We start from the raw sequence: 27,182 nt of genomic DNA, 5'->3' as shown, positions 1-27,182 counted from the left end.
AAGAGCAGGTTAAAAAATTCAGCCCTACCAAGTCAAAAAGCTACCAGCCACTACTGAATAAAGGGAGGCATTTTCACCAATTTTATTTTTCCCCACCTCCAGAGAGCTTTGGAACACTCTGAAATAGTGTGGGAAGTACTTAGGAGGGCTGTAGGGGAGAAGAGAAATTTGCAAAAATTGACCCCTTCCTTGCATATTAGCTGGAGCCTTAACTGGATCAGAGCTTCTTTTTGCAAATGGAAGAATACCTTTGGATCCTACCCAATGACAATATTTTGCTATTATTTAAAACATAATTATTTGAATTAGGAAACAAATATTTGGTTTTACCTTTTCTGGATTTAATGTAAAATCTGAAAGACCTCTTTCGTTGTGATTATGGCCCACCTCATACATATTATACGATGGATTTCCAATCTCTACATTGATTCCTCCATTTATAATTGGTTGTCGTCGGATTGTTTTTGCCCTAAAATATATCACAAGGGAAAGAGTGAACAAATTAATCTCTGTATTGGGTTGTGTGTGTGTGTGTATAAAAAATCTGTGAAAAGAAGGAAGTGATTTTCAGGGTGGGGGGGAGATTGCCTTGCCAGATTAATTTTCAATGTTTCCAAGGGGAGTGGGAAGCTTTTCCTCTGCAAACACACCCCTTCTGCAACTATCCCTTGAGAGTTCTCTTCTTAGTTTCTTACTGTTCTCTCACTAAACTCTCTCCTTGGAAAACATTATTAATTCCTATGACTTTCAGTACCTCTTATATGTTGCCCCGTTACCTCTATAGATACCCCACAGCTTTCCAGTCTCTCTGTCTGCCAATTGCTCCATTTGTTTCTGGGAGGGAAGTTTTTGTTTTGTTTTTACTATTTATGTTGTGTTCTCATTTTGTATTTTTTGTGTGAATCGCCCTGTGATCTTCGGATGAAGGGCAGAATACAACAACAACTACTACTGCTGCTCCACTATGTTGTCTAATTGCAATATCAAGGTCAGCAAGTCTAAGCCAGAATCAGTTCTCTTTCCTCCCAAGTCTTCCTTTCTTTAGTCTATGTCCGGTCTCCTTGGTAAATAGGTTTCACGTCTCTTCTTTGTACACTATATCCAGTTATTTGCCAAGTTTTAATGCCCTTCTTGCATACCTAAGTGCACCACTACCGAAAAGGCCCTCTGCCACATTCAGGTGGTATGACAATTATCTGAACCCGGCAGAGGGCCTTTCAGTGGTGGTGTCCACTCTGTGGAATGCCCTCCCATCAGATGTTAAGGAGTTGAGTAATTATATAACATTTAGGAAACATCTAAAGGCAGCCCTGTATAGGGAAGCTTTTTAAGGCTTAATGTTTTACTGTGTTTTTTTATATGCTGGAAGCTGCCCAGAGTGGCTGGGGCAGTATAAATAATTTGTACCCCACCCATCTGGCTGGGTACAAATAAATTGTTGCTGTTGCTGTTGTTGTTAGTAGTAGCAGCAGTAGATTCCCCACTTCACTAGCTGTCCCTTTGTGTACCCAGCCTAAATATATTGTCCTTACCTATCGTATCTGTTGGTCTTGATTTGTTGATGCCCATACCGTCCGCTCCACTAACTCTCTCTTACTGCCTTAAACAGTCACGCCCATTCTCCCTTCTTTTTGCTTTGTTTTACTTTTGCCATGAACATGTAGCTGGTGTCATTTTGTTCCTTTCCTTCAAGGCTCCTCTGAAAATGTGCCTTTTCTATGTGGCCTTTGACTCATCTTCTTAATCCTAGTTCCCAACTATGATCAAGCTTTAAGTAAGTGTATCACATTTGCTCAAATTCATCAAGCCCTACCATTGACTCTCCCACCTCTGTTCCTGTTATATTCCCCATTGGTATTTCATATTGCAAATTATTTGGAGTATCTGCACACAGTGCCATGTAGAGATAGGATTGGACTGAAATTACACAACCATCACCACCATTCAAGGTTGGTTGTCCTTAGAACTTATCCAGTAAATTGCTTCTTTTTCCTTCGACAGAAATTTCTTACCTTCGCTTTCTTTTACAAAGTAGCAAACCTATTACCAAAGTAGTAATCAAGGTCACCAAGAGGACGAGTGGAACAATGATTGCAATGCTTCCTGCAACAAATAACAGAAACAGGTTTGACTACTGATAATTTAACATTTGGCAAGGAAACTTTGATAATACCTCAGTAAGCAGAGTGACATGCAGCTTTGATTGTAATGTAGATCAGGTTTTAACAAATAGATAAGGTAAGGTAGGGATGGAATACTGGAAGCTGTTAAATGTTTTTGTGTCACCTGAAACCTGAGTTGTAGTTTCTTTCCTCCCAAAAAGCTGTGAGCCAAGAATAAACCTTGGTTACAGCTCGTGGGTTTGTTTGGAGAGAAACAACCCATCAGCTCTGGTTTTGACATGATACTAAGCAGGAGCATATCTTAGCTCCCAGCAGTGTGGAAGCAGCCTGAACAGGGAAAAGCATTTACGGTAGCACACATTATGTTCACCTTTTAAACTATAGTTCAGTTTAACTGCATTTCAAACTAACGTCTGAACCAGGTCACTGACTGACCTAGAGTTGTTCATTATATTCCAGTGTTCTGATTCTAAAATATTCTACTGAGAAGTATCTTTGGGTTCTCTACATGACAAGATGAAAAGTTTAAATTCCTTCTACTATTAAGTTTCAGCAGTTGGCCTGCCTTTCTCAAAGTCCTTTCTCAAAGCTGACATTTTACTTAAGTCATTCGTTGAACTATTTAATTTCTCTTTATTAGCCATTTCACTGCCACCTGACAGTCATACTCCAGTCCCTCTTTGTGTATCAATCTGTCACCAGTCTCCTAGATAGCTCAGTTGGTTAGAGTGTGGTGCTGATGATGCCAAGGTTGCAGGTTTGATCACCATGTGAGGCAGCTACATATTCCTGCATTGCAAGAGGCTGGACTAGATGATCCTCATGGTCTCTTCCAACTCTACAATTCTTTTATTCTATCCCAGTTTCAGTTTGTTAAAGTAGATTACAAGCCTTCTGGATAGTGATCATGACATCATACCATATGGTTAAAGTTTGTAACCAAATACTACTCTATCAAGCACAGGACATGCCAAACATGTTTATTTGCTGAAACATTACATTTGACTTCTCAAATGTAATGATCTAGGGACCATACTTAACTTTTTCTTAACTACTTATTAACCACCGACTTGTCTAAATAGGTATCTAACCCAGTTAGAGAGTATACATATGCAAAGACATGTTTCTGCATATGCATATCTTACTTGATGAGCACAAACAGGTCCTGCCCGGTTATCCTCTTGGGCACAATAGCCCAGATTGTGTGCAAGAAACACTTAATTCTTTTTAAAAGTGAATTTTCTTAGTTACATAACTAACTTTGATTTGGTGCACTTTCTTTTCTGTCAAGTGCTTTTTCAAAACCTAGTTTTCCATTAATTTCGATTTATTCTGCAATTCTCCTAACTGAAACCAAACTTTATCCATCACTTGTAAACTTTCCTCCTATTGTCTTCTTATGGCCCAAACTAGATGTCATGCTTCTTAGTTCACAAATTACATTATTTTTCGCTCTATAAGACACACCAGACCACAAGACGCAACTAGTTTTTGGAGGAGGAAAACAAGAAAAAAAATATTCTGAATCTCAGAAGCCAGAACAGCAAGAGGGATCGCTGCGCAGCGAAATCAGCGATCCCTCTTGCTGTTCTGGCTTCTGGGATAGCTGCGCAGCCTGCATTTGCTCCATAAGACGCACACACATTTCCCCTTACTTTCTAGGAGGGAAAAAGTGAGTCTTATAGAGCAAAAAATACGGTGCCTGCTCCCTTGATTGGGATTCAGGCATGGAGGGGTAGCAGAGCTTTAACCTTTACCCTTATTTGATCCTGATTGAGATCATTACCCCTTCCCTAATACTGCAAATGGCATGGAAAGGGAGAAGAATCTTCCATTTGATTAAATGGTCCAATGTAAATTGCAGATGCAGAGCCCCCTATCCATATCAGGACTGTGTCGGTGTAAAGAATTAACCTCCCCCTTTCCAGTGTCCCGTTCCAAATTGTGAGCTTCCATGCTGTCAATTTGTGAAAGAAAATGTTTGCAAAGGCAAACTACATAATAAACATTTCACATAGTTAGGCTCTAACAGTTGCCCCATACTTTTCATATCAGAGTGACCCACATGTCCACAGGAATGGTCAATTATCATCATCATTTTATTTGTATGCTGCCTTCCCAAAGTTAAAACCATGCCCAAGGCAGCTTACAACATGAAAAGATTTACATTACAAACATAACAAAAGTAGTCATAAACAAAAAAGAACATATCAAAAAATACACAACTGAACTGAACAATTTCCATTTAATCATAAGATCTAAAAAATAAAGATACAATAAATTAATGTCAATAACAGTAGCAAAATGCCCATTCCAATAACTTCCAGTGCTATCAAAAAATGCTTTGTTCCTTAAATAACGGCTTAAATTATATTAACATTGTTATTCAAAAAAACTTACTTGTACTGATATTGTCAGATTTGCTGCTTTTAGGAGCTGGCCTCTCACACTGTGTACCAGACCAGTTGGTGGAGCATCTAAAACAACCCAATTAAGATAATAAAATCACCTCACACTTACAAATTATACAAAAATATATTAAATAGACATAACCCATATTAATGACCAAAAAAATCATGTTCTGGAGTAAACACCATTTGTCTCCAATAAGGTGTAATGATGCTACCATTTTCATTTCTTCAATATTTATCAAAATATATAATAAAATTTATAAAATAGTTAAGTGGTAATACAACAATGCCAGTACTGTTAACATTGGGTATCAAAACCTGCAATGAAAGTCACAGATAATAACTAAATATAAAGTCTCTTGTTAGTAGAGACTGATGACATTAAACATTCACAAACCGGGAAGTCTCATTTTTACTTACAAAACTGCTTTCATTTTACTATTCTCTCCTGTGTCTTTTGCAAAATGTCTTAACCTAAAATGTATTGACTTTAGACTAATAGAAGCACCAAAATAGGAATCCTAGACATATAAGTAGCAATTATTTATGTTCCTGAGCAATAATTGTGCTTTTTATGAACAGGCCACAAGTAGAAATGAAAAGCTATTAAAAATGGAATATTCTGAAATGAGTTACTTGTTATCCATTAAGCTTGGGTGATACCTGGGCTGCATTATTTTAATTGGCTGATTTTCATGGTTAGTCAACCTGGTGCCCCCTCCAGCTGTTTTTGGGCTACAGCTCTCAACCTTTGAACATAATGGCAGGGGTTGCTGAGCTTTGAAGTCCAACAACATCTGGAAAACACCATGTTTGATACTCCTGCATTGATTGATTGTGGGTGGGGGTGGAATGGTTTCCAGAGAAGCAATGTCAAATGAGATCACTCTGTTAAAACTAATTCTACCTCAGAGATGTCTGTCAATGGGGGGGAAGCATCTAGGAAGATGCCTGAAGGAGACTGAAATAGAGTTATACCTCGTTTCTGATCATGTAGGCACATATAAATTGTCTGCTGTATATCATGCCAGATATAAATTTTATGAGACAGTGCTGAGGAGCAAACTAGTTAACTATTCTTGTCAATTGATTGAAAGGAGTAAAAAAGAAGGCAATCCTGTAACAAAGCCTTAAACTTTTCTACATCTCATGGATGGAAGACAGGTATTCTATCTGCCAGTACTTGAGCCCCCTTTTCATCATAAAGGCAAGAGTAAAGCAGGACATTTTAATGTTCATCTTCTTAAGATGAGAAAAATTGATTGGCATGTTGTATGGTGTAGAGATAGCCACCATAATATTTCATTAGATGAAATATATATTGGTGGTATTTATTGTTATTAATTTGTTGATTTTGCTTATCCAAGGAAAAGTATACTTCTAGCTTTTATTCTAGTAAAATCTGCCTACAGACTGATTATACACACACACACACACATATACACATACAAACACATTTCCTCAGGCAAGGAGGTTCATTAACGTTGAAATAGAATTTGTAGCGATGTAATGTTCAAGTCAATTAGCCTGTTCTTTGCACACTGTGAACTACACACACTTGATCAATTCAGCATAAAAAGTATTAAAAGCAACTCTATTTTCATACTTGCATGAAAGTTACCTTTAAGTCAAGAAGAAATCATCAAAGTTAAATTTAAGCTAATAGTACAAGTGTTTGCTATCATCTGTCTTAATGTTTGCTGCCATCTGTCCTGTATATGTTTGCACTGTTGTATCGCCATCCCAAACATGTTAACTATTGGAAAAACTTGTCATAGTATCACATCTGCTTCTATCCTATATAGAGAAATGCAATTAATCTATGGTTTCTAAGTATCTTGCTAATAGCAGCAGACTGTTGGAAAAGAGACTGGGTGGAATAGGATGTGTATGCAGGCTCCGGCCTTGCCTGCAGTTGCCATGCAACCCCAGGAAGGTTCTGCATGACTGAAAGGATGTGGCAATCTGTTATATGGCTGCACTGAATGTGTGTGTGTGTGTGTGTGTGTGTGTGTATGTGTGCGTGCACACACACGCATGCATCTGGGGAGAGGGGGAGCATCACTATTCAGTTTTTCAGGTCTATAAAGCAGCCTTAACTTACCTGCAAATGGGATCCTCTTTAACGAGGGTCCTGGTTGCACACGGGCCCCTTAGAGAACCCCCACCAGGTTGAAGGTGCTGGGCATGGACCAGACCTTGTCTGTATGGCCCCACAATCACACCAGGCTGTTTGAGCCAATTAGTGCAGTTGGCGTGATTGGTGGAGGCCTATGTGGCTGAGGCACTTGCTTCGTGCTGCCGAACACCCGCCCTCCCGTCCTTATTTGTAGGTGTTGCTGCTTTGGCCTTGCTTCGGATATTGGCTGGTCGCCTGTTTTGGAACAGGGGCTGGGTAGGAATTTTTCCATTTGGCAAATTGGCAGTGTCCACTTGGTTTTCGCCTTCCCCCTTAGCAATCGTCACAATTGTGTAAGGTTTGGCGGTTAGGCATTGGCTTAATGAAGTGTGTGGGGGGGTGCGGCCATCACCTGCCCCTCCATGAATAAGGGTATTCCGGTAAAGGAATATGGGGGTCCTGGATCTCGTCTGAAGTCCGCTTGAGGGGCTAGGGCCATGCCAGGACCACAGGAACCCCGGGGTGAGCTTTGTTGGTCTTCACCAATGTTGCTCCCTCGCTTGGTGTTTACCTTTTCACACTCCCTGCTAGGAGGGCAGGAGTCAGTGATAGTTTGTCAGTTCCTAAGGCAATACCGCTCACTTTGCTGTAACCAATATAGCTGTGGCCAAAATTTTGCCCATTAACTTAACAACTGACACTGACTACGTGTCAATGTGAAGTTATTTACTTGCGGAAGGGCTTGGGGGCCTTGGGGAGCAATAGACCATCAGACAGAAACTATGGTTTTTGGAAGCATACTTTGGTATAAGAGAGTTGAGAAGATAAAAAGTTAAATATAGTAAAAGTTTGGATACATTCCAGTGAAGAAATATGAAAGTGTTTATATGCAGTGAGTATCTGGCCCTATTTCTGAAAATAAAATTTTTAAAAATTCTTTCCATATTTGTAGCTTATATGGGACAGTTTACATGTTACTTATGCTTGATGGCAACAGATTCATTGCTATGGAGCAACATGCATAAATAACTTGCTACTTTCTTTAAATTGTGCTGGCTATAAGTCATAATACCACAATTAATTTAGCATTGATGTATGTGATACAGTGTTTCCTGATTTTAAGTTCTAAACTTATTTCTGGAATATTTGTACACTTAACTGAAAATCTACAAAGTTATATTTCTTGCTTTAAAAATCCATAAAGTACAGTGCAGCAAATATCACTATGGTTTACAATAACATTTAGATTTCACAGGTGAAACACTATTTGTAATAGCATACTACATGTGCTGAGTCCACACGTGATGACAACACAAAACAGAAAAGCAGAAAATCATACTATGTAGCCTAAATTAACGTTGAAAAATAATAATTAAAGCCAGAGTAGCTATTTATTATTATAATTAGCAGACTATGTTCCTGGAACTAGCAATACTCATTTCAACACCTTTGAATGGTGTAGACTGCAAATACTCAAAAACAGGGGGAATGACATATTGTAGAATGGCGGCAGTAGAAGAAATATGTCCATCTATCTGTGGATGTGCTGTAAATCACAGAACCTTATTTTGGAGGAAAATCTTTCATATGTCAAATCTTAGTACTTTAACTTTGAAAACAGTGAAATCGGGTGGCTGGTTATAAATTATTGCATTATTATTATTAATGGTGAACACATTGGGCAGAAATCTAGCTGAGACTAACATTTCTATCTCCTATTAATTACCATAGGATCTCTACACATATCATAACTATTCTTGAAAGTGCTTAATGGTAGCTGGATTGGTTGCGAGTTTGGTTCTGGGGCCAATACAAGGTGCTCACATTAGTGTTTAAAGCCCTAAACAAATTAGGCCCAAAATATCTGAAATACCAGATCGTTCCCTGCAGACACTCTTGTGGGTTAAGATCAATAGAGGGGCACTACTCTGTATTATTATTATTATTATTATTATTTCTTCAACTTAATCCCTGCCTGAAGGAGTCCATCTACAACAAAATGAATTTTAAGCCCACTGCCCTCAGTAGTGTTTGTTTTTTGAAGGGTGCAGGGGTTTGCGTGGCCAGGTAAAGACATCATCTGTGGCAGTTGTGGCATTCCCTCCCTATGGAGGTGCAGCTGGCACCTTCGTTATATAAGGAGGAAGTCATCTGCTCTCTCCTTAAGCACAATCACTTATGCTTGCTAGACAGTAAATTCCCCTTTTTGTCCTCCTGCATGCTGTTCTGGGGGTTCTCTTGACCCTCCAGAATGGATCTGGGGGAGGTGTGGAGGAACACAAGGAGAACTCCTGTTGTACTAGTGGGGTGTCTTGCACTGGCTTCTGCTAGTGTGAAGGATTGGTTGGGCCAAAAATACCTTTGTATGCTGAAGACACATCTCTCTACTCTGGCCTTTGACTCTTCAGACATATATTTTAGTACCCACCATATTCCTCTGTCTATAATTATTTTTGAACTATTATTTTTTTAAAAAAAATATTGAATTATAAATTGCTGTAACCAACCCTGTAATGGTGAAGTGTGGATAAGATTAATAATTAATTGTGCTTTCCTCTTCTCAAAATCTGCATTAGAGGGTGAAATGTTGAGAACTTTGTGCATAAAGTAAAGCCCTTGCTTTACTTTTTCATGAACAATAGTTCTCACACAGCAATCTACACTTGTCCTAAATCTTTCATTCCTCTTTCCCCTGACTTTTCCACTGTTAATGAAGACTTCATATATGTAATAAAATCTAAAATTCTCAAATAAAGTATATTAGAATTGTTGGTTGTGGTTTAGGCCACTTTCTGTAATCAGACGACTAGTTGCAGCGAAGGGTTCCTTGTAATGGTACTATCCTTGCCTTGTATTCCCCTCACAATGTTACTTCCAACACTTTTCTGTAGGATCTCCCAGTCCTCCAGAGCAGAGTTTTAGAGGGTACAGGGGGTGGTAAGAAGAAGAGGAAATTTGCAAAAACTCGCCTGCAACAATAAAGTGCAGATCTGACCACTGTAAAGGTTCCTTTTCTTCAAACAAAAGAAGCTTCCTCTGCAAGCGAACTTTTTGAATCCAACCTGTTATTTACATACTGCAATCACATGATTAGAGCATTTTATCCTTAGATTAATTTTCTGAAATATATTCATAGATTCACTTGAGTCAGTGCTTACAGAAACAGAGTTTTGTGATTGGTGTTATCTGAAAAGATTCTGCAGAATTAATGCTGAAAAAAGGTGTGTGCCAATTCAAGACTAAAAATTGTACATTTTAAAGGGCCTGATTTTGAAGAAAAAAATCAAAATATTTTTGATAATATTGCTTAATTTTAAAATGTTCTTATAAACTTGTTATGGTTCAGTATGCTGAAGAGTAGCATTTTTCAAAAGAATCCATTGACTGTGAAACGGTTAAGAAAATGTTAGTGATTGTTGTTGTATTATACAGTTCTGTCCTCACTTGACAGAGGTGTAGATGAATGCATATGGATGTTTCATATCATTCATAAAATTTCAATTGTTTGATGAGAACAATGGCTTTCTACAAGAGCCATATCCATTTTTAAGGGTAAACATTCAATCATTCAATCCACATTGTAGGCTGAAGCACTGACGGCATTTTGCCATTCTGCAGTGTACTTAAGTAAAGTGGCATTCATGAAAGGAGTGTTTTGCGTATATTTGTGATTCACTGATACCTGAGCAATCTACTGATTTAGCGTGTTCTCCTTCCTGGAGAACATGTGTTGCGGTGGGGTCTGGCACGCCACCCCCTTGTTGCTGGGTAGGATCGTTTGGATAGCCATTAGCAAGGATTGGGTAGGTTCCTGTTTCTAGGGAAATTTTGATTTTGCTGCGTGCATCGGAACAGCCGCCTACCCTCCCTAGGTATTGGTCTTTGCATTGACCTTGCTATGCCTGTCATGGGGTCGTCTGCTTTTGGGGCAGGGGCCTGGTAGGAATTTTGTCCAGTTGGCTGATTGGCTGGTACCATCTGGTTTTTGCCTACTGCGTAGCAAATCGTCACAATTTGTAAGGTTGCGGTTAGGCATTGGTTAAAAAATTGGTTGGTGGAGGGGTATGGATTGGTGGTGCCTTCCCCTCCAATGCTGCTGCTGCAAGGGAATTTCATTAAAGAAATCTAGGGGCTTGCCATCCTTTCGTCCAAATCCCTGGTTGGGGCTTGGGCCGCGCAAGCTCCTGGGAGCATGCGGGGGGAGGTGAGGGTCTGGTGCCCGGCTCCATGCTCTCCCCAATATTGTTTTCCCCGACTGGCTTTTGCTGGAATCCTGAAGTCAGTCCTGTCCCGATGGTGGTGACAGATAGTCGGAACCAATGCCTAAGCAACCACTCACTTTTATGTATTTTAATAAATTTGTGGCCAAAATTATGCCAAAAACTTGAAACAAAAATTATGTGTGAATTGTGATTTATTTGGGGGTGGCTTGTGGGACCTCGACACGCAAAGTGGGGCAGTCCTGTACATATCCACTGAACAGCAGGTCCCAATGAGTTCAGTCTAAGATAATTAAGATAACGCCCAAGATCATTTTCTGTTTTTGATTACATTAGGTAACTAATGCGTCTTGGTTGGTCTTCAACCTTTCTGTACATTTGAGTAGAGTAGATTTATATCTTCAGGATGATATGGCTTAGGACAAATGAAATGAGCTGGTTAATGTAAAATGATGATGATGCTTCAGGAAGCAATTACAGTGTTTATAAGGGAGACAGAAAGAGTGGTCTGTTTTGGATCTGTGTGCCTTGGATTTATTTGGGCAGCCACGTATGTTTAGATGAACCATATTAGAGAACCTTTTTGTTGTTTTTAGATTCAAAGAGGAAGTATAACTCAATATTGCCAGTTTACATATCATTTTATAAAGAACAGATAATGAAAGACAACATTCTATGAGATTCAATAATAAACCTCTTAACTCATCTTAGGGCAGTGCCTTTATTAGGCCAAAATGTCGCAGAGTAGTGTGCAAGCTTATGAGTTTTCCAGAAATCTTCATCAGGCTAGAGTAACAAAGCAAGAGGGTTGGGGAATGGGTAAGTGGCTGGTGATAAAGCCATGGATCTCAGACTGTGAAGACAGAATGTGAGAAGAGGCAACAGACATTATTCTGTGATATTTCGGCTGGCCTAATAATGGTATAGCCTTAAGATGGATTTTTAAATTCAGCATTTTGTGTGACTTGAAAAATATCAAATTTAAGCAGTGGAATCCTAAACTGTGATCTTATATAACCTTTGCAGTTCTATTCTTTGACTGAATACTCCTTCCATTTTCTAGGAAAGGTGCCCGATTTGGTTTAAAGTTACTTTTAAAATTATCTTATTAAGACCTGCTGCGTTGGGGAGGGATCTATCTATCCATATATGTGACCTCCAGCTTTTAGGAATATATTCCTTGCTTATATCCCTCAAAACTTCCCAAACTCTGTCATGCTTATGCTTTGGGTCACGGCAAAATACTGGGAGCTACTGCAAATAAAATAGGGGTGAACAGCCTAGAGCTCAGGAACTGAAAGTAGCCCTCCATACCTTTTTGCCTGGCCACACCACTTCCTCAGGACATGCCCCTCACCCCAGTTCTACTCCACATCCTCCTTGAGTCCGTTTGGCTGTGTGGAAATGCATCCTTGAATTGGAATAATGCTTCCTGCCTGGTAGGGCTGGGTGATATATCAATATATTGTCCAAAACCAGTTTGAAGTCCACGCCATGATATTCTTTGATCTAGCAGTATATCATGAATATCACATTGTGTGTGCTATGCAAAAGTCACAATGTGGGAAAAACTATGAGATTTTGATTCCTGCAGCCCCTGTTAACTCTGTTTGCTCAGCTCTTCCCTGCCTCTTGCAGCAGGGAGAGAATCACAAGAGCAGGCACCAGCAAAAATTAGGATGTGGGGGGAAACCGTTAAGCCTGCCAATGCCCCTACAAAGTTTCAGACATTGTGATATATCAGTATATCACGATGTTCAAAAACCAGATATCGCCCAGCCCTACTGCCAGGTTCATATATCTCTAGACAGAGTGTAGTGTTTGTGTAGCTAGAATGCAGCCTGCTGCTGAAAGGTAAGAGTTGCATTCATGGTTTCACCCTCTTTGACCCCATCCACCACTGGCATGTGGTCTCTGGAAAGTTTCCCTACAAGAGAATGTGGCCCACAGGTTGAAAACGTTCCTGAAATAAAACAATAGTATCACTCTTGATAAAGTATTCTATATAGTGGACTTTATTTATTTTATAATAACTTTAAATGAGTTAAGAACAGTCAGCAACCACAAAGGTTACAATCCTACACACACACGACTAGGAGTATGTCCCATTGAACTCTGTGGGCTTACTTTTGAGTAGATGTGTATAGGATTGCACTGTAAGTGCACTTGACATAAGCAAATATTGCAAATAAAATAGCGAATGGGTACACAAAATCTGAGTACACAAAATACTCTGGCAGGAAAAACTCAAAGGAAAAGTAAGATTTATGCTGTGGGATACATTACATAGCACACCCTAGATGCCAAACATGTCTTAAATAATGTCTAGTTCACATCTTAAAAACAGAACCTTTTTCTTCCTAAACCTCTTCACTGATAGTCTGTACACAAAGGAGATCCATATATAAAGAAGGAAAGAGAAACTTGACATGCCATACTTCCAGCATGCTGCTAGCAGAACGTATGAACTGCGAAAAATTAAAATGGCCAACTAGAGAACTGTTTATTTGTAGCAGCAGCTTTAAATTGCATATGCTCTATTTTAAGACTGCTAAATGTATGGATTGGCACAAGCACATTGTGTGTAAGGTTCTCCATGCTCCTCAGGCAATCCAAATGGGAAGCAGCTTTCAAACATTAGGGAACCAAAGTGGCCCCACCATAATAAAAGGTTGCTTTCAGTGATATGGGGCAGCCCTAAATTATGCCCACAAAACACAGTGTATGTTTATGCTTATTTCTATAAGCATACTTAATTAAGTGTGGGATTGCACCTAATCTCAGTAGAAATGAGAGTTTCGAATTCAAGATAATTCATTTTCCTGTTGCACAAGACAAGCGTAGCTTCATATCTGAATTGTGATTAAAAGTTGGCAATAAATGAAGATAAATTGTACATAGTAAAGAGATAAGGCAGATCTTCTAATTTGTTGTTGTTTGGAGTAATTGCTTTAAAAATTCTTTTCTATTACATTGATTAAGATGTTTATCACTTCCAACAGCTGACAAACTGTCTGCTTTCCTTGTTCAATTAATCTGTACATTGTAGAATTAAAGTGTAAGGTTTTAGAATATCAAACGATGCATTTATGTTTGGCATTTTTATAAACTTCAAGCTATTTAAATATAGACTTATTTATGAACCTCCTGACATGTCACCTTATTGTCATTATGTAGATAAATAGTAGTATAATATCCTGTCCTAATAATATAGCAATCGCATATCTGACACTATTTGAATACACTCATTAGCAAGACTACACAAAAGCTGCATTTTATTGCACAAATGAACCCTGAGATTAAGTATAAATTGTGAAATGTATATGGATGTGCATGATGTGAACCAATGAACTGTGGCCTGAAATGATGTCACAAAATGCGCAGCATTAAGTGGAAGGTTAAACCTACTTGCATCTCGGTTCATTAAACGCAGTTAAAGTGCAAATTCCCTCATTCTGACAGTAGTAATCACAAGGGTTCACTTTCTGGTCACAGCGCTGACTTTTAAATCCCACAGAGCATCTGCAGAATTTCAGTAAAATACAGCTAAATAAATAAATATTCTGCCTTTTTTTGCCGAACATATTTTAAATGCATAGATAGTAGATAGATAGATATACACATTTGATGCTAAAAACGTACAAGGAGAAAATATGCTCAGCATATCTATCTATGCACTAATTCAAGTGGGTACAAAGAGCAGTTATAACATATACTATGTAATTAAAGATGCCAATCACCCCTCTATCATTTCCAGTTAAAACTCTGAAAACTGTCAAAAACCAAAAAAAAAAAAAAGACCTGGATCAGCAAAAAAATCATTACCACCACACTTGGTAAGAAAATAAGATAAAATGGCACGAGGAATTGATTGGGTGTAAAAATGTTCTAATGATTGTCAGATACAGCAGCATACTCACAGACAGACGGGTATGTTTGTCTCTGGATCCAACTGACATATACCACCATTGTAGCAATAACCATCACATAATTGACAACTGGATGCAATCTTCCCATTTGTGCAGCTATAGGGGAAACATCATTACTGTTAGATACACTATTACTGTTGAATGCAGATTCTAGAAACCAAAGTCACTACCAAGCCATGTTGTTTACATTGTCAGTTATTTTATTGTACAAGGTTGAAAAAAGGATAATGCATAGGAAGGTCAGAAGCCCTTGGATAATAAATAAATATCCAAAGATAAGCAAATTGTTCATATCTGGATGGTCCTGACAGTTCCATAGTAAAACACATGCCAATTATCCTAATTGTGTGATATGAAAACAGCAGACTGACTTACTCATGCCCAGGTCCTTATTCTGAGATGAATGATTGAAAGATGTGAATTTATATCCAGGTAAGAACCAGAAGTCACTGATTAATATGTCACGTTTTTAGCAGGGAAGTGGAAGGTACTAATGATTTTCATCCCTCCCATTCACACAGAGACACACACACAATTTCCTGGGATATTTGTTCTTTTTGCCTTCTGGCTTGTTTTGAATCTCTGTGCTGATCGAAACAATTCGTATATATGTGTATTTTAAAATCTCATATATATGGCACCCACTCAAGTTCAAGTACATTTGAACCACTGACTTGATACACAAGTAGTCAGTCATACTGTGTGCCACTATTTTGATACATGTTGATTAACTGTGCATGCATTGCACTGTTAAAATATTTTCCTCCTATTTAACTATTTATCATAATGTAGACTTACTTGCACATTATGTCATCGCTTTCCTTGTCCAGAATGCACTGCCCTCCATGGCATTTTATACATTTGTCTGTTTCACACTTTGGACCTTCATATCGTAGAGGACAGACACATTCTACATTGCCATCATCAGCAATGGTGCAGGATTCAGAATTAACACAATAATGATGGCAAACATCTGCAACAAATGAACATTTTATATACTACAAGTAATAAAAATGGGATATATTGTTAAACACAGCATTTTAATAGATTGATTATACCAACAGCTTCTCTCGCAACACAAGGCAGTTCAATAAGTTAGCCAATGGTCTTTTTTCATTTATGACAAATAAGTCTTACCACTATTCCCTGAGTAAGCATTCAGTTTGGCTCACTGTGGTTGGCATGACCACAGAGTTCCATTGGAACTGCCTTTTCTATTACCTTTTTACCTGTTGGGCAGATGTGACAGAAATCACTAGGAATACCAACTATTTGATTCTCAAAAGATTGCTAAATGCACAGACCCTGTGTCTTCAATCTACAGATTTGGGTTTTCTTTGGACAAACATGGGTATCATTTCGGTGTCAAGTAAAGTCGTCTTCCATTAAGCTCCCCACTTATATACCTCATTAAACCCCTCCTTAATACAGGCCCATCCGTAGAATTTGAAAACCCACTTAATATCTACCCATATTTTTGGCTGTGTCTGGCTAGTTGACACAGCTCCAACGATTTCCTCTACCTTCCATACTACTCTCAAGGATTGCCCTAACATTTTCCATTGCTACAGGATCAGCTATCAAGAGCTAGAATAGGGAAACTTTGCTTACAAGGCTATGCTCAAACCACTTTGCTTTCTCTTATAGACAAGGGTTTATTCTCTTCACTGTCTGTGAATGTGTTTATTATAATTGCTGTCCTGCATATATAATATATGGTAAATTTACATTAGTTACTGTGCATTTGGTTTGTATGAACTTTCTCTTATAATAAGTCTTGCTTTTGTGTCAGTCTGTGAGTGTGTGTAGGTAAGGGGTGGCGTAGGTACACATTTAGGACAGTGTGCAGTGGTTTCCACACACAAGCTGAGGTATTGTGACTGGCCCAAGGTCACTCAGTGAGCTTCATGCTGGTGCAGAAATTTGAACCCTGGCCTCCCATCCTCACTGTATACCACACTGACGCTCTCTCTCAAAATTTTGATTTAAAATTTTGCTCCACTCCTATTTAAGGGCTAATACTACTGGCCTGCATTACAAGATTATTGTAAAATTACTCCAACAATGCATGAGGAACATACGAAGGCCATAATGGTGTTGTAAGTGTTGTTTATTATAATGAATAAGTGATAAGCTACATAAGCCTATTTGGAGGTAATTGTTCTCTACTATAAGCCACAAAGTCTAATATATATCTAGGCAACAACTGTTTACAATAAATAATTCTCAAATCCTTGGAAGCTTTAAATAACACCCCTTCCTTCTCCTTACTTTTATTTGCTCATTAATGGATTTAGTTTATCTGAAATATGCTGTTATTTTAGACTATGTCAGCAGACATTCAAATCTGATAATCAACACACAGTGTAGCGAGTACCCTTAAATTTACATTTAAATGAATTCTTTTTTTAAAAATGATGTTTGCAGAAGCAGTCAACCAGAAACAATTTGTCTGGCTTTTGAGTAAGCCTAAAGTAAATATTTTTTTTCTTAATCTGTGTGTCTGTCTGCATTGATTTATGTACTATATTGTTTTCAAATACCCAACTGAAGTTATTTTAGGATCCATAGAGTTTATTCAATACCAAGAAGAACAGAATCACCATTATTGCTGGGGGGTTTTCATTAAAAGCTTTGTATTTATTTAATAGTCTGCCTACTATAAATGTGCTCAATGAAAATTCTATTTAAGATGCATGTGATTTTCTTTCTTTTGCTGTTTGACAGATCTTGTTGTACAAATGAAATACTTTAGTATAATATAATAATTCATTGTCTCAGAACAGTTCCAAGGTTTTCTTCTGGCTCTTCCAATTTTACAGTATTTGTAAGAAAAATTTAAATACTTCATGGCTCTGAATCTTTTTATTAGTTCACAACTTTGTTTTTGCGCTTTTTATTAATGGTGCATGTTGTGATTTAAATATGGGCATAGCCAGGATTTTTGTTGGGGGGGGCAGAACCTCAAATTTGTATTGATTTTGATTGATTTAGGTGGGCAGCTGTCCCCCCTAAATTATGGCTGTAACGAGTTACATGCCATGATGTGGATACAATTAAAAATATAAATAAGAGCCTCCTCTTTGAAGGTTATGAAAACAATGCAAGGCGCAGAAAGCACTTTCTCAGAGGGTGGCTCAAAAAACTCTGGAATGCTCTGTCCAGTGTGTGTTCATTCCTGCTTATTTTAGAAAGCTTTGTAAAGCTGGTTTCAGCAGGCCTTTCGGGAGCTTTAAAATTGCACACAATAGCACTGGTTGCTATTTTGATTGTCTGATTAGGGTTACTTTTATTACAACGTAAATTTTAATTATACAGTTTTATTTTGCATGTTGGCTGCCTTGAAGTGTCTAGAAGAAGCTGTCATTTTTTTAAAATAAAAAAAATGCAGTTGCTGCAGGTTGCTATTCGTGTTTTAAACTTGCAAAGCTTTAAGTTTCCTGCCTTATATTGATAATACTTACAATATTGGCATCTGTCACCAGTATATTCAGGCTGACAATGGCAACGGGGCTGATTTCCAGCAGTGACAGTGCAGGTCCCCCCATTTTGGCAAAAATTATCACAAACTGTTTTGTTGCAGTTTGGACCTGTAAACCCCACTGTACAGCTGCATGTAGGTCTTCCTAGAAGACAGAAATTGAATTTGTAAAACTAGGTATGCATTTTTGACTGAAAAATATATAAGTGCAGTTAAGAAAAAAAAATATGTTACAGACCAGTTATCATTCATGCCATGTACAACTAAACATTTTATAATTACTATTCAAATAAAGGAAACTTAAATTTAATAACATTAGCAGAAAGAACAGCAGAAGATCCATAAGTGAAATCGAGGAACAATAGTGATTTTGGCCCCTGTTTCTGTTGTGCAAATATAAAATTCTAAATTTTCTTAAATTCATTTAACATTTAAGGGTTATGAAGTATGGTTTTGTGTGTGAGAGAGAATGTTTGTGTGTGTGTTTGCTGAACAGAATGCACAGGGCCTCAATGAGGCACTTCTTGATTAGGGATCTAGTGTCTTAAATGACAGCCAATTCATTTTAAATGTGTGCTTCATTATTACAAAATAAGCAGCTGGAACTATGATACAATGTTGTAGTATCCCTACCTCCTAAGACAGCAGAGAAGGACCTATGGCCCACAGGTCTAATGAGGCACACTGGGCAAACTACACTCACTAAATTACTCTGGTGGTATCACCAACCACAACGTTGTAGAGGAGTCTGCCCCTTTCGGCACTTCTAGCTTGGTGGACTCAATGCCCTATTTGACTTAGTGATTGTTTATATTCTTTCCTTTCTACTGAGTTTCCATTTATGCCCAATCTATCAATGATGTCATCCAAGACCAAGGTCTCCACTTCATCCATCTTGGTATAGAGGCTTCTAGCATTAGCATATACAGACTTATAAACAGTGTCTCCCTTGAAGGGATAAAAATGAGAGCTTTCTATAGAAATAAGTGGAGACTTGTGCTGTGGTTTGGATTGGGAATCAGTGAGTCCACCATTCCCTCACAAAAAGCCTTCTGCAAAATGTGAGCCTCCTTCTGCATCGTGGGTGTTTATGTTTTGGCCACACAGGTGTGGCACTCTCAGCTGATAACTGGTAACAAAATGTAAGATTCTAGCTTCAACATTCAATCCTATGCATGCGTACTTTTAGGAGTAAGTTCCATTCAGTTCAATGGTACTTACTCCCAGGTAACTTTGAACTCCTGCTTCTCTGTGATCCCCTTTCCCTCTCAGCTCCTCATACCACAACTGACCCCATTTAATAGATCTCTGTCCTTTGGGGGATTTACATGTCCATGGATTACCAAGGAGAGCAGGAGGCAGGGCAGTCAACATCTGCACTCCCCCTATTTGTTACAAATATGTGGATCTAATCCTACATGTTAATGAGTTCAGTAAATTCATTTCTACTGTTGTATTTTGGACACTAATTCTTGAAAAAGTAAAGTACATTTTTCATAAACTTTTGCTATTGTTAGTATTGCAGCTTTAGTTTTAATTATGTTTGTCAGAGCTACGCTTTTAATTAACAGATGACATTTTCTCCGGTCACTTATAATAGTTCAATACAACTGTCACAAATTTATACATTTTAATTAAAACTGCCCCAAACTCTACTTACATGTTGTCCACAGAGGAATTTACCAAAGGGCTTAACTGTAAGTAAACCACTAATGAATAAATCTAAGAGCTGCCGGTGAGATTTGTTTAACAAATTAACATTTGTGTCCAGATAATGAAGATCTATAATTTACAAAGTTATGTAGCACAATTTTGACCCCCAGCACGCTATGAATATTAACTTGCAATTTGCCTAATTGTTTACTTATTGTTATACCAAGCAATATGTCTGATCCACTGAATGACAGGTGCAGTACCATCTGTAGACCTCCCTGTTCTGCCTGACATGAAATGGGAAAGGGCCCCTGAATTGCATTCCTGTCTCCAAAGGGGAGACCCTTTTTAATTAAGCCTTGCTGCTGGTTTTGGGTGCTCTATACTCTATTGGCAACATTTTTTTCTTGGGGCACACTGGAAGAATCCATAGATATGGAAGCTATTCCTGTGCATGTATATTCTTTTATCAGGATTATTTATTCCTGTATAATGCATGTGCATTTGGACATTTGATTTTAATATATTTTTAGTATGTATCTGAATCAGAATACATGGCACAGTAACAATAGTAATAATAATATAACTTCAAAATTGTGTATTTCATCAACTACTGAAACTTTTTAAAAAACAACCTTTCACTGAAAAATGACAGAAATACTCACCAAGGACAGAAGCTACACAGGTTCCTCCATTTTGGCAATAGTTGCTACAGTGGTTAGTTTCACATCTTTCCCCTGAATAACTTGGCCAACAGTAACATCTTTGATCACCCTTTTCATTAATAACACACCTTCCTCCATTTTCACAAGTCAGCTTACATGTATCATCTGTACTTAAAGCATAAACATGCAGATCAAATTCCTATAAATGTTAATCCAGGCATTGAAAGAAAATGAATGCTAGAATGATGTGAATCATGTCAGCTATAAGCATTTCAGAAAACTTGCAAAAATGTGCATATTTGCCTTTACAAATAATGCATGTCAGCTACTTTTCACCTTGGCAAAAATATGCATTGGTGCAACAGGAATGATTTTGTACATTAGTGCCTCCTAACACAGTTACATTTCCATATCCCTAACATGATATGGCTGTAGGAAATAATAATATTTCTTGCTCTGATCTATTATACGACGACTGAAATGAATGTGCAATCTCAGATTTTAGCAGAGAAGCACAAGTCAGAGTTAACACTTTTCAATTCTCCATGCATTTCATGCAATTTAGTAAGTTTTTTCTGAAGTTGTTACAGTTTTTGAAATGTTACAGTTTTTCAAAACTCATCCATTAGTTCAGGCACAGGCAAACTCAGCCCTCAGATGTTTTGGGACCAGTGGTCAGGGATGATGGGAGTTGTAGTCCCAAAACATCTGGAGGGCCAAGTTTGCCTATGCCTGCATTAGTTCTTAGACCTTTATATACAAAACCATAGGAACTGAAATTCTGCAAGGTTCTCCTGTTGGCCATTTGCCAAAAAGGAGACAAACAAGTTAGCAGCTGTACATTCATAATCTTATTCACCTTTTCTTGAGTAAATTATAATACCCACCTAAAATGCTCAAATCACTGCATGTTCCATTAAACAATGACTTTCCTTCAGGACATACACAAGCGGCACCTGAAGGGTTGAGTAAACAGAGGAACTCGCAGGTAAACTCCAAACAAGGATTGAGTGCTGTTTGAAGAGGGAGGAAAATCAGAAATGCATAAATGGATTATTTCTGAAATAAAGAATAAACAAATATGCCAAGGCCTTAAATTAATTAAGAGTCATGCCCTGAACAAATCTCTATGAATCAACTTGTGCTTTATATAATTAGCAATGCATTTAATTCCAGAAATAGTATTTTTGTCAGAGAATATTTTCTAAAGCAATCTGCTGTTCTATTACTATTTTAATAAGTATTAATAACAGTCGTCAACTAATTAAGATTAATGTTCCTTTAAAATCCTGTGATGCAGAAAATCAGAAACTCCGATACAGAAAAATGACAGGTTGGAGAATTTTCTACTTAAAAATTATTTTGACTGGATTGTTTTCTAAGTGTATTGATTTCAACAGGAGGCATTAAAGCACATGACCGACAACACAATCATATACCTGTCTCTCCAGATTAAGTTCAATGGGACTTGCTTCTGAGTTGAGATGTTTAAGACTGCATTGTATCTCTCTTAATTATATAACTGGGCAACCATTGCATAAATGAAAACAAAGCTGAGGCCCCTAAACCTTGAGAAGTGGTCAGATTTCAGCTGCATGGGCTGTGGTACTGAGGAGCATTAGCTTCGGTATTTTGCTGCATATATTTACTTAACTGTAGCATCATCCTAGACCCTTTCTCCTAATGCTTTAATATCTGTATTTCCTCCTTTTGTGCACTCATCTCAATAGTTATCATGTGGTAGGGCTCAGCATAACACGTGAGGAATTATAATATTTGATAGCAGGCCATATAAATATATTAAGCTCTCCAACTGGGTTCTGTGCTTACAGAAGTAACTGCATCCAGTTTGAGAAGAATAATTTATATTTATTCCACAGCTCAATAGGTGTGCATCAATCACTCTATCTGTTACGTTTCAAGCACTTAGAAATATATTTATAATTAACTAAGAGTATGTTTTAAGACCCTAAATTGTGCATTATCTCTGCTTAATCAAGATCTAAAAGTCCCAGTAGACTTTCCAGAATAAAAGAAACACTAAACCTAAGTGCTTTGGCTAGGTATCAAAATGGGTAATTAGTTTTCCCAACTTAAAATTCTTCTTTCAATATAACTATTGGGAGTAATCTTCTTCACTTTATATGATATGCTGTGGTAAAATAAAAAAATGATGTATTCTTATGTCTGAAGTATTTATACAGAACAGATTTTTTTAGTTAACGGTGCTTTGTAAAATGAAAGACTTTTTAATTTAAAAAACAGTTTATTTTTTAAATATTTCAACAATTTTACTTGGAAAATACAATATAGTCAGTCCAAAGATAAGTTTATCTTAATTAATTTTTTCCCGCAGACATACCTGGCAACTGAATTATGACTATTACAAGATAACAAAGCCAATTAATTAGCAACATTAAAAGTGCACACCCAACTCTTTGCTGAATATCAGTGCTCGATGGGGACACCAAAATCAGACAAACTGCATTGAGGAAAGAAGGCAGTTGGTCTTTTATTGCAAGTGTACTGGTTACCTTTAGTTTTTCCCCCATGAAATGCTTTCTACCCCAACCCCAACCCCTTCTCTTCTCTTCCCCCTTTTCTCATCAACCATAATACACTTGGCTACCAGTATCCAGTGGATGCACTTATCCCCAGGATGCCAGAAAATAACTCACTTGAGTACACGTTGCCGGCATGTGTAACACCTATGAAGTTGCGTGTTCAGACCCAGAGACCTCCCTTCTAAATAAAGACACATTTGACTCAAATTTTAGTTTTGGTTTTTGGCAGAATTTAGGCCACAACTTTATTGATTACAGAAAAGGGAGTGGTTGCATAGGCTCTGGTTTGACTAGCTCCCTACACCCTTGCAGGTAGCGCTGACCCAGAGCTCTAAAATGGGTCAGCCAAGGGTGAACACCTGAGGCAGGTGAAAAGCCTGGGAGCAGACTCTGTTCACTCCCCAGATGCTCCCCTGGACTCAGGCACAGGCACAACCTTTTCGGGGGTTGGCCAAACCAAGTTGAGTCCCTGGATTCCTTTAATGGAATAGCCTTCACATAGGAATGGCGAGACTGTTCTCCCATCCCTATCACATGAACCAGTGCCTATCCGCAACCTTACAAGTTCTGACGATTTGCTACGCGGCAGGTGAAACCCAAATGGCCACAGCCAATCAGCCAAGTGGGAAAATTCCTGCCGTGCCCCTGTCCTAATGACAGACAGCACACAACAGCATAGCAAGGTCAATCGCAAAAGGCCCTAAAATTAGGGACAGCTGGGCGGGTGTTCCGATGCACGAGCTGAAAGAGGGAGATCTGGGTCACTTGCATGGGTTTATATAGGTCCTTCAATCCTTTTAGACTGCAACCCCATTGGCCAGATTGAAACCCAGCATTGAGGAACCTACCAACTGGGTGCTGTGGCTATCCAATAGACCCACCCACAACCAAGAGGTCAGTCTCCAGATCTCACTGCAACATGTGCCCTCTTTTAGGGAGGACACGATCTATCACTTGTTCTCATATATATATATATTCCATATACAATGTCTTAAATTTATAAGGATCTTAAAATATTGTATTGAAAAGTAACAAAATATACTCACAGTATGTTTGTTTGTAGCGATGTGAAATCAAGGCACTTTTTGTCTTATCTGTCTCCGTATTTAGATATTCTACAGAGCCGTGACCAAATTTTTGTACTCTAAATGCACCATTTTTAGGTCCTGCTCCATATATATAATTTTCAAAAATATCAATTCTATGGGGATGGAGTAATCCTTGAAGAAGAAGAAATGTGCACATGTCAATTTAGATGCTATCATCTGATAACAACATATTGCTAGTTGATATAAGCAGAATTTGGCGTGCCCAAGCGATGAAGGATTTACATGATTTCCTTGCTAGAGATAGTCATGCATCAATCTGCTGCAGGATTCTGGAGGAATGTATCAGGAGACAAATACTGATTACAGTGGTACCTCTAGTTACGAACTTAATTTGTTCCGGAGCTCCGTTCTTAACCCGAAACTGTTCTTAACCTGAAGCGTGCTTTCGCTAATGGGGCCTCTTGCTGCTGCTGTGCCGCCGGCACACAATTTCCATTCTCATCCTGGGGCAAAATTCTCAACTCGAGGTAACTCTTCCAGGTTAGCGAAGTTTGTAACCTGAAGTGTTTGTAACCCGAGGCATTTGTAACTCGAGGTACCACTGTATTTGGAGTGCATCACAGCCCTCATCATAGAGTGCTTTCTTTGCCACTGTTAGGTTTGGCACAGATCTGGTGGATGGTTGAGCTTCTGGGAGGACCACTGTCCTTTGGGCAGGGGAACTCAAGAAGTGTAGTATTCAAGCCTAAGGCTGCTAAGGACTTGTAAAGGTAGGTAGTGGGCGTTCTAGGGACTGTTCCTCTGAGATGTCCCCTTCACTCCATTCCTCTTCTTCCAGGTCTGCCAATTAGAATAGGTCTGTGGCCAGGAGTAAGAAGGGTGAGTGGGATTTGGGGATTCCCTGCAGCCCTGTCTCTTCAAAGTCAGAATAGATCAGGGAAAGGAAGAGGCCTGGCATCTCTAGCTTAGCCCCTGAGGGGCGCCTTAGATCTAAACAGTTTGTACTGAAGGAGTGGGAGAGGAGCCCACCTCCCTTGCAAAGTGACTGCTTTGTTCAGGCAGGAGCAAAAAACTGATCAGGAGCTTCCCACTTTCCCAGGGAGTTTCTTTTTCTCCCTCATGACAAGAGCCACAGCCCAACCCCGTTATGCCAGGAGTAGATGTTCAAGTGTTACGTTCTAATAGTTTCAAAGACTCATAGATGTACAAATACCCAAGAATATCCTGTTCATATCACAAGCCCTGCACTAAAGAAGAATTTACGTTAGCCGAACTTTGTTTGTCTAAATTATAATTTGAAAACTTGTTTTTCAAGCACAACGACCAAATGCTGCAGACTTATCTATAAAACTAAACGTATTTGCATGGTGTAGTTTAACCAAAGAATCTGGTTTACTGCCTGTAGAATATAAATTACTTTGGGCAGAATCCACTGGATCCCATTTTGTGTTGCTGTAGATTGCAATAACCGTTTCCAAGACAGTAACTAATTTTAAAAAGATGAAATAAACTTTAAAGCAGTATTTTGATATACGTTGTGATTCATTTTAGGGTCTGTGGCCACTTGATTCAAATTATACATACCTTGCTTACTGGTCACACATATGACCAAATCAGATCCATCAAAAAGGACACTTCCAATTACAGATAATTCAAAATCAGCCCAGAACAAGCGCTGACTGAAGAGATCAACTACAAGACCTGCAAAAAACAACATTTTTGTCAAAATAATTCTCTTGAAAAATAGTAAGAAAAGAAAAATAGCACATACTCGCTACATAGCAACAACACAAAGGGCAAACACCATTTTAGAAGTTTGCTTATAAGGTTAGGTTTTTTATATTTATATAAGCATGTGTCAGTAATTACTAAATTTTACACAGAGTAGAGCCATTGAAATTAATGGAGCTAACTTATCCATGTTCATTAATTTCAGTGGGCCCACTCTGTGCAAAACTTCATTGAATACTATCCAGTATTTTTACTCTGTGTCAGTCCTCATATCCAGTGCTGCGTAACACCATAAAGTGATCCAAAGAAGATCCAAACTACCTTTTGTATAACTTTTCAGCACAGGCTATGTGCGATTGAACAAAAATTCCTGGAACCAACTTTAGTTAATAAATTAGCTGAATCTTCTTGCATTATAACCTCCTGTTTGCTACAGATCATTTAATCTGCTTAGCAATTCTGATTTCACTTATTCAGCTATAATCATCCTGGAATTGGTATATATTTTCTGGATTAGGCTTGTGACTATAATGGGTATGACAACCATCTAGTGTAGACTTTGGTCAAACTTTGATAGAATGACATGCAAAGAACTCTAGTAGGAAGTTCTCGATCATTTCATCCATGCAATATGCTGCTGGTTGCTTACTGTGTGATCTCATGCATGTCCTTGAGTTCAATGGGACTCACTCCCAGTTAAATGTATAGAGGATTACAGTTCTAGGTTTATAAATGAGTACTGGAAGATACACTTTCTTTGACAGCAATATGTACTGTAATTGCTGCATTGTTGATTCATCCATGATAAGAGCACTTATATGGCCAGGTAAGAACAGTAGTAATCAATATTATTGACAATTCTACCACAGAAGAACACGTACAAGAAGCATATCACATTATTTGGGCCTATTTTAATCTGGCTTATTCCAAGTTTTGGCACTGAACTATGTCTTATAGTAGAAGAAGTGGCAGAGTGGGACCTTGCTCATCCTACTCGATCTTTCAGTGGCTTTTAGTACCATCACCCCTTCTTCACCAACTCTCTGAGGTGGAGGCACATTATCACAGTGGTTCCACTCTTTCCTATGGGACTGGTTCCAGAAATAGCACTGAATGACCACTTGAAAGCTGTGGTGCATGGTCCCTCAAAGATCTAGTCCCCCATGTTATTTTATATATATATATATATATATATATATATATATATATATATATGAAACTGTTGGAAGTGGTCATA

The 27,182-nt window shown here is 38.3% G+C and overlaps 1 protein-coding gene and 1 long non-coding RNA gene across 4 annotated transcripts in view; one reads left to right on the top strand and one right to left on the bottom strand.

Annotated features, from left to right (window-relative positions):
- The window catches only part of LRP1B (LDL receptor related protein 1B), a 764,381-nt gene that overhangs the window by 7,372 nt on the left and 729,827 nt on the right, over positions 1–27,182 (bottom strand). For 2 of the 3 annotated variants that reach the window (XM_083581632.1, XM_083581633.1), the window contains 11 exons: positions 25,799–25,915; positions 24,212–24,385; positions 21,489–21,614; positions 20,602–20,766; positions 18,267–18,428; positions 15,601–15,775; positions 14,794–14,898; positions 14,282–14,395; positions 4,524–4,600; positions 2,013–2,103; positions 331–469 (listed from right to left, as the gene is read on the bottom strand). In XM_083581632.1, the coding sequence (XP_083437758.1) occupies positions 331–469; positions 2,013–2,103; positions 4,524–4,600; positions 14,282–14,395; positions 14,794–14,898; positions 15,601–15,775; positions 18,267–18,428; positions 20,602–20,766; positions 21,489–21,614; positions 24,212–24,385; positions 25,799–25,915 (1,445 nt within the window). The remainder of the gene's footprint in view (positions 1–330; positions 470–2,012; positions 2,104–4,523; positions 4,601–14,281; positions 14,396–14,793; positions 14,899–15,600; positions 15,776–18,266; positions 18,429–20,601; positions 20,767–21,488; positions 21,615–24,211; positions 24,386–25,798; positions 25,916–27,182) is intronic. The other variant, XM_083581634.1, reaches the window with a different exon arrangement.
- LOC310747997 overlaps positions 1–27,182 on the top strand; it is a 71,109-nt gene that overhangs the window by 32,546 nt on the left and 11,381 nt on the right. The window lies entirely within an intron of this gene.

The sequence above is a fragment of the Podarcis filfolensis genome, assembly GCF_964270895.1.
Source record: "Podarcis filfolensis genome assembly, chromosome: 1".
Lineage (NCBI taxonomy): Eukaryota > Metazoa > Chordata > Lepidosauria > Squamata > Lacertidae > Podarcis > Podarcis filfolensis.
Note: the sequence above shows the minus strand (reverse complement) of the source record. Positions and strands in the feature narration are given on the sequence as shown.